Here is an 8,809-nt window from a genome sequence, read left to right as displayed (position 1 = left end):
GATCAGTGGGGCCTTCTTTCTCATATAGATTTACATTTCATAGGGCTTTTGGTTACCTTTTGTAAAGTGCTTTGTGATGCCAAATGTCTTTCTGACATGCTCCAAACAAGCTCTCTTGACCTAGCAAGGGCTGTGGATCTAGTAGGTCTCCTACAGACACATTACAGGACAACAGAAGTGAGGGTTACTTTGGATAACTATGGAAAGAGATTGAAGAGATTGCAGAGCACTGCAAAATTAGTGTACAAACAGTGTGTAAAAGACAGCCTAAAACAAGGACAACTCATGGATGATGAGCACTGTAGGACAGAAAAATAGCGACCAAAGGGATGGTGAGAGCTTCCAAAGAGCTTTCTTTTATCAGGTGCTTGACAGTCTCACAGCTGAGCTGCAGAGGCATTTTTCAAAGAAGAATTGCGAGATAATGCAAGGGGTCCAGTCTCTCAACCCAACGAGTACAACATGCTTGAATGAGGAGCCTCTGTTTGCCTTTGCTCAGACCTTTGAGTCAGATTTAGAGGACCTCAAACATCAGGTTCATCAAACCAAGCTGTTTCTTGATAGGAGAGAGAAAGGTGGAAGGGACAGACCGTCTACTCTCCTTGACTTTGTTGTGTTTCTAGAACCTTATAAAGAGGTCTTCCATGAGCTATTTTGACTTTGTAAGATTTCTGTTGACAGGTTAAGTCATCTCGGAAATCTCAGTGTTGAGTCAAGGAGGGCACACTCCCTCAACATGTATGAGTTTGTGAAACATTTTGCCAGTTCTCACCAGAACCGCAGAATTATGCTGTTTTAAATCTGCCTAGAATAATTTGGCACTTAGGCGGTCCCTCTGGTCATGATTAAAACCTGCACTGTGTACTAACTAGTACACTGACATTCTAAAATGATAAATCCAAAGGGTATCATGTCACACAGATTTAATTTGGTCTTGATTAGTCCAATTCCAAAACTTTTCTTTGCTATTAGTTAACACAATTTATATGAGCATAAATATGATACTGTAAGTTTGAAATGATGGGAACCAAAATTATTTGTATTTTTCAGGTCTGTTTCTGCTTGATACCTGGTATGTCAAATTGCAGTGTGTTTTTTTGTAAATACATTTTTTTTGTAAATAACTATGCAATTTATGTAACACACAAATGCTATCTTATCTCCTTGGTGCTAGAGCTTTATTTTGAGAAATAATTTTGGATGTTCAATACTTATAGACCCAGATTATATATTCATGAAAACAGAGGGACCCAAGTCTCACTCGTGTGTGTGTGTGTGTGTGACGCTGACTATTTATAGTATGTTAAAAAATTCTAGCGAAGTAACCCTTTTGGGCCACACTATTTGTCACATTGAAGAACTCCGGTTATGTGAATTATCACTTCTACCTCTAATCAGCAATCATAGGATTCAGTCCTGCTCCTGAGATGCCAGGTCAGGGTTACACACACATTTTCTGTCATGGTCTATGGACCCCCTGAAGTAGCCTTGGCCACCCCCTGGACAACCCATGTATAAAACTCTAGTTCCGCCACTGTATAGGATATAGGCTACCTTTCAGGAGGACGATTTTCAGACAGAGACAAAGTAATAGGTAATAAATATCTATTGAAAATGAAAAGACGCTCGCTCACTCTGTGCGCATTGCACCTTTTCCTTTTCAATGAGGATCAAATGTTTTGATTGCACCTAAACCGACGTCGGTTGGACGCCCTCCACTTCTTTCCATTATCAATACTTATTTACAGACACTGTAGTAAACTATAGTCTAGGTAACTGCCACGTGTTTCTCCGCCCATGCATAGGCAGCCCGCTCTATTTCATTAAGACCACACATATACTAGGCGCACTTGATCTTGCAGGGCCCGACTAGGATTGAAGAGGTAAGCTTATGAGAAAAAAAAGATTTTAATACAATAGGTAGGATAAGGCATACAAAGCAGAAAGATATCCGTTTCCAAATACTCTGTGGGACAACAAGACTATTTTGATTTCTCAATTCTCTGTCTGACCGCCCACTCCCAACAGCAGCATGAAAAATGACGACCGCGCTGCAATTACTTCTGTCTGGTCCTGCAGGTCCCAATGCAGCCCTCCAGCTCGAGCCATTGAAATATGCTATTTTGGGTGGGGAGAAGATTCCCAATGGGTGCAGTCACAATGACTGTTCATAGGTGATTCAATATATTCATTTAACATCACAAAAAGTAGACTCATAATATCAAAATGGACAGAATCAACCCCTCATATCAGTCCTCTGATCTAGTTATTATTATTACAGGAGTGATGGTAATGAGCTCTGACCATCAAACAGTTGACAAATCTTACATTTACTACATTTCCCCCTATAGCCTACACTAGTCTAGTTCTAAAGAGAGACGCTTACCATATGTTCCGGTTGGCCAGAATGTAGCTCTAATCCATGTCAATTGATGCGTTTTGTTCAAAGAATATTTCTCATTCATTAAACATATGTTTCAAAGGGCCTCTGTGTGTTGGGAGAAGGAATTTGTGTGGATTTTGGTGTGCAATGAAAGAAGTAGAAGCTTTATGCTGTGCGGGTGGGCCGGTGTTTTCTTATTTCTTGTGTTTTTTTGTTCTACCTTAAGTTATTTTCGCTGTTTTTGATTCTTGTATTGTTGGGTTTTGTGTTTGCAATAAAGGCATTTCCCTGTACTTGTGCATGTGACATAAAAAATGTAAGCTTGAAACTTGAAACTTGAAACTTGTAGGGTTATAAGTACCAGGATACACCTGCACTGTGACTGTGGGAACCAGAGCTATCGCTCAATGCAAGCCATTTCGGTCCCCAGATCTATTTATAAGAAAAAAATGTTGGTCTGAACCGGTACCGGAACCATGCAGTTCCCTTAAACAGGGGACTTTACATCTAAGAGGTTTTTAAGGTTCAAATGTTGAAGGGTAAATGCAAGGTAGGCTTCTGCAAATGTATATTTCATGCCATTTAATCTTTTGTTTTTAAGTCTACCTTGTTATTTTCTATTATTGCATTGTTATTGATTAATGCATTTTGGGGGTTTTGAGATAGAAAGAAAGGCATTTCACTGTACTTGTGCATGTGACATTTAAACTTGACACTTGTAGTGTCATAACTGCTCTGCTCACACAAAAGTGGGTTCGTCTTCTGTATTGGAGATTTTGCAACTTATAACTGCTGGATATTATGTGTCATTTTCTTTGGTCAACAATGTGGACACCTACAATCGCTTTGCTGTTCATGTGTTCTCATTGCTGTGTGCACAGCCTCGACTTGAATATAATCCTATCCTCTAAAGAAGAGATGGATATGTTGGAACAGGTGAGAGCACCTGCAGTGGAGTGACCAGTGATGACTAGGCTATGTGTTACAGCTGTGTGGATTCAAGTGTTCAAGTGTCATTCAAGTATCTCTTTTTTTTTTCAGATTGAAATATACAAGTTTTTTTGTTGTTTTTAATGCAGGTGCACCTGTACAGTGGAACAGTGGGGGTACATAATAATGTGAATTATTAAAAACTGAAAGGTTAATCCGCAGTTGAAGGGTTGGGGAGGGAGAAATGTAACCACTCTCAAATTCATAGACAAAGCTATATGCAACTACTGACATGAGATCAAAATGATAGTTTTAACCATGTTTTGAGGCTACACAGTGTTTGTTTACAATTACATTGTTTACAAACAATTGAGTAAAACAAGCTTAGCCCCTACATGTTGGGTTCTGATGGGAATAACAGTTGCTCAGGAGGCTTTTATTTTATATTTTCAAGAATAAATGGCTATATCACAAATTCAAAAGTCCAAAATGTACCAATCACAGATTGCCCTTTTAAACAGAACTGCTAACATTACATAATTTAATTCTGCTGCTCTATCATGTGTAAGTGGTAATGTCGTTCCTATATCTACACAGAGAAATACCTGCAATGGATCTCAGAAAAAGAACCAGAATAAGGAAATACTTGCTCCTGTTGATGACAAAAACATAGAGAAAAGTAAGAAAGCTTGGAAAAGGATAGCCTGGTCCCAAACTGTGTGTGCTGCTTGCAACTCTTGCAGTTCTACATATCTGAGTGTGGTACTAACTGTCTTGTTCCCTCTTCAGTGGCAGAGATGGCCACATGCGTGCGCTCTGGAGACTGTGAGGCAAGGCTGTGCTGCGTCCGCTATTTAACAGGGAAACGACTCATCCCAAAGGAGGGAGAGGCCTGCGTACTGCGAGGAGGACGCTCTAAACTGCGTAGAAATCTTGAGTACTGTGACTGTGCACACGGGCTAACCTGTTGTGCCCAGGCTGAACACCCCAAGAACCAAGGAGTTTGAGGGGTATTCCCTTTTGAGGACACAAGCTCAAGTAAACAGTACAAATATGATAAAGATGATATGACATATTTTCTATTCAACAAAAAGGCTTGAAAGGATGTATATGCTTTCTACATATAGTATAATCAAATTATAAAACCACAAACTATACGATTTCACCTTCTTTATAACTGTAAATTACATATTTGTATGTTTAGTGTTAAAGAAAATGTGCATATTTTCTAAAGGTCTCACTTGATCAAAATATCTTCCCCCAACACTTTAAACATCACAAAAAGCTGTGGCTTGGTTTCCTGAACTCGTTAGGAACTCACCTTTCATCTCATATTAATAATGAAGAATTTTGAAAATTCTGAAATCCACAGCACTCTCCCCTCTAAAAGTAACATGTGAATCTAAGAGAGATAATTCCTCTATTGCTTGAATTATTAGCTTTGCATAAATGATAGTCATGTACTGTTACTATATTTCTGTCAGCTTCAAATGTACCTACTACTAGTAGAATTAGTGTTGTGCAAGGTTTTTTAGTGGGGTATGGAGTACAGGCTTTTCCACTGTGTTTTGATAACTGAAATTCACCTGGAACTGAGCAGGTGCCATCGCCTACTAGCTCGAAGGTAGGTTTTTAAAAAGGCAGACCTGAATAAAACAGCCCTAGGTGAGCTGCCTGGACCAATGCATGTTCACTCTCCCTGTGTGCACATATGTACACATCATATATGTGTTTATGAAAGAGAGAGAGAGAAACATTTGATCAAAATCCCATTTTGTTTGTCAGATGCACCAAATACAGCGTGTGTAGACTTGACCATGAAATGCTTGCTTACGAGCCTTTCCCAATGATGCAGAGTTAAAAAGTGCAAGGCAACAGTAAACAACAACAATAAAAGCAGCACCGAATTTCATGACTTTACGTCAAACGGGGTGAGGGAAATTTCAATTTCAAATGTAGCATTTTCAATCGCTTGTCATAGCACCACTATCTGACCAACCAGTGTAATTTTGTACATGCCAGATCCCTATGGGAAGGCGCATCATTCACCCAAGTTTCGTCAAAATCTTGCCAGTGCTGTTTGAGATATCGCATGTGACGAATGTACGAACGTACGGAGACAGATCCACAGAAAATAAAATAAGAAAAATACAAATAGTAACTAACACAAGAGGAACAAGAATGAAGCTATATACATGGAGTACCAGTACCATATCAATTTGCAGGGTACTAGGTATTTGAGGTAAATATGTACATAAAGGCAGGGTAAAGTGACTAGGCATCAGGATAGATAATAATCAAAAGTTATTTTAGGTAGATATGTACATGAAGGCAGGGTAAAGTGACTAGGCATCAGGATAGATAATAATAAGGTATTTGAGGTGGATATGTACATGAAGACAAGGTACAATAACTAGGCATCAGGATAGACAACAATAAGGGTAAAATAAAGAACAGACTAGCAGTAGCATATGATGATTGTGAAAGTGTGTGTGTGTGTGTGTGTGTGTGTGTGTGTGTGTGTGTGTGTGTGTGTGTGTGTGATCTGCGTGTGCTTATGTAGTGTAAGTGAATGTGTGGGTTTGTGTGAGAGTGTCAGTGTAATGTTTAAGAGTGAGTGTATATATAGTGCATATATAGTCCTGTGAGTGTGCATAAAGCCAGTGCAAGATGGGGTCAATGCAGGTCGTCCGGGAAACCATTTAATTAACTATTTAGCAGTCTCATGGCTATTTTCGCAGTCTCATGGCTTGCGGAAATAAACTGTCTCGGAGCCTATTAGTCAGAGAGAGTCGATGCTCCAGTACTGCTTGCCGGACAGTAGCAGATTGAACAGTCTATGTCGTGGGTGGCTAAAGTTTTTGGCAATTTTTCAGACATTCCTCCGACACCGCCTATTATAGAGGTCCTTGATGGCAGGGAGCTTGGACCCAGTGATGTACTCGGCTGTCCGCACCACCCTCTGTAGTGCTTTGAGGTTGAGGGCAGTGAAACTGCCATACCAAGCGGTGATGCAGCCAGTCAAGATGCTCTTGATGAAATGCAATTGAGATTGTGTCATCTGTGGATCTGTTGGTGCGGTATGCTAATTGGAGTGGGTCCAGGGTGTCTGGGATGACGGTGTTGATGTGTGTCATGGCAGGTTACCTTGGAGTTCTTGGGAACAGGGACAATGGTGGTCAGCATGAAACATGTTGGGATTACAGAGAGATTGAAAATGTCAGTGAAATTGCTTGCCAGCTGGTCTGTGCATGGTCTGAGAACGAGCCCTGGGATTCCATCTGCAGCCTTGCGAGTGTTAACCTGTTTAAAAGTTTTGCTCACATTAGCCACAGAGAGTGAGATCGCACAGTCATCCGGAACAACAGGGGCTTTCATGCAAGACTCAGTGTTGTTTTCCTCAAAGCGAGAATTATAGGCATTTAGCTTGTTTGGTAGTTCTGCATCACTGGGCATCTCACAGCTGGGGAGCGCTTTGTAGTCTGTTATCGACTGCAAGCCCTACCACATCCTACAAGCGTCAAAGGCCTGTGTAATTGGATTCCACCTTCCTCCTATATTGAGAGAGAGCATGTTTGGAATGGTAGAATCAGGGTAATGGTAAGCATATAGTTGGGTAATCTCATATTTTCCATTGATGCACAACATATCTTAGGGTATGGAAAGCCAACCCTGTCATATAGAATGCAGGGGCTCTAGCTAGAGGTCTACACGGGAACTGCAGCTTTTCATACCGCACCCGCCGACTCCCTGGCTTTCTGTCCAACTACCACTAGCTACCTGAAAAGCTGGATCCGAACCCAACCACAGTCCCACAATGTTATTTTAGGTATATGTGATGCAGCTCACTTGCGGGCCATCTTCGCAGCAATTTTGCGTCCTATAGGCAATATCAAAATGCCCCAAATAACCTAAGGAATCGGTTAAATTACCAGAGATGATCACGTGAAATGTTCCCTCTAAATTGCGCAGGGTGCGCAGCACTCCAGGGACTGCTGCACAAAAGAAAAATCTGCCCTTGCAGAGAATCATGAGAACTTGAACTTCCCACAACTTTCTAGTTTTCCCCATTAGTTAACACAATTAACGTTTCCCTTTACTGTGGGAATTGTGATCGAATCAACGTAATATTACCCATAACCAATCAGAGCTGTAGTAAGCCTATATGCAAATAGACCATTGCCATATATGAAGTTGTGCCATTCATTTTGAACTGGGCTGTTTTACAACATGAGTGGTTGAGATTATTATGTGCTTGTTTTGAGATCAAAGTTAGAGCTGCATGTAGCCACGTGTGCACATTTGTTCATATTCTTTTCTAGTTAGTGAGTTATTAGCTCAGTTATAGCTATTTTGTAGTCAGAAATGGGGGAGTGGTTTCTTCCTACAAGAGCACAAAAGTATACATTTCTAGCCATCTTTGAAAAGCAGTCAGGTCTTAAAGGGGCAGTGCCGAATAATATTAGAGGGAACATTGATCACGTGGCCCATTATTAGGCTATAACTATTACTGAGTTTTATCAGCCAATAGGCTAGAGGTATTTGTAGATACTTGCACTTTAGCTACTTTGTATACTTTTTAGGAATGGGGTGGTTTTAAGAAGGAAACACATATTGGTGATCAATATTTACTTCTAGGCAATGTAGTAAACTATAACCTAATCATATTCATTAAGAAAATTTCCTTGGAAAGATAACTGCCGTGATTTTCGGCCCATGCATAAGCTATCACCTACTCTATTCAGCTGAGACCACATGAGCACCTGATCTCTCGCTTGTGGCTACTGAATATAAAGCAGCAAGAATGATGAGAGCGGACACTTGCACTTTCTCTATGTTATGTTTTGCATATAGAATAGAATATAGGCTACCTTTTAGGAGGACAATTTGCAGACAGAGACAAATTAATAGGTAATCAATATTTATTGAAAATGAAAAGGCGCTCGCTCACTGTGTGCGCATTGCTCCTTTTCTATTTCAATGATGATTGTAAAAAATAATTACAACTCGACTCAAGTTGGTTGGGCGCCCTCCACTTCTTTCCATTATCAATACTTATTTACAAACATTGTAGTAAACTATAGTCTAATCATATTTAATGTAATTTCCTAGGCAAGATAACTGCCAAGTGAATATCCGCCCATGCATGGGCAGCCTACTCTATTTCATTAGGACCAAACATACAAGGCGCGCTTGTTCTTGCAAGCCCATCTAGGACAGAAGAGGTTAGCTACTTCACTTGAAGAAGCGAATTCTGAGATTTTGTGAATAATAATGTGCTTTGAATACAGTAAAAGGCTAACACATGCAAATGAGAAAGATGTCAGTTTCCAAATAACAAAAATATTCCAATTCCTAAATTCAATGTCTGACCACCCGCTCCCAAACGCACATTGATAAAATGACAACCGTGCCACAATGATCTCTGTCGGTACCTGCAGGTCTCAATGCAGCTCCATGCAGCCTGAAATAAGCCAATTTGGGTGGGGAGAAGAT

At 40.3% G+C, this 8,809-nt stretch overlaps 1 protein-coding gene across 1 annotated transcript; it reads left to right on the top strand.

Moving 5' to 3' along the window:
• The first annotated feature begins 3,061 nt into the window (after positions 1 to 3,061).
• On the top strand, positions 3,062 to 4,998 carry LOC149982908 (uncharacterized). The gene is made up of 3 exons (XM_090239443.1): positions 3,062 to 3,342; positions 3,883 to 3,992; positions 4,103 to 4,998. The coding sequence occupies exons 1-3, from the start codon at positions 3,185 to 3,187 to the stop codon at positions 4,318 to 4,320; spliced, it is 486 nt and encodes a 161-aa protein (XP_090095569.1). The 5' UTR covers positions 3,062 to 3,184; the 3' UTR covers positions 4,321 to 4,998.
• Positions 4,999 to 8,809: the final 3,811 nt, after the last annotated feature.

Source organism: Oncorhynchus mykiss, chromosome 6, assembly GCF_057628025.1.
Source record: "Oncorhynchus mykiss isolate SJ-2025 chromosome 6, ASM5762802v1, whole genome shotgun sequence".
NCBI lineage: Eukaryota > Metazoa > Chordata > Actinopteri > Salmoniformes > Salmonidae > Oncorhynchus > Oncorhynchus mykiss.
Note: the sequence above shows the minus strand (reverse complement) of the source record. Positions and strands in the feature narration are given on the sequence as shown.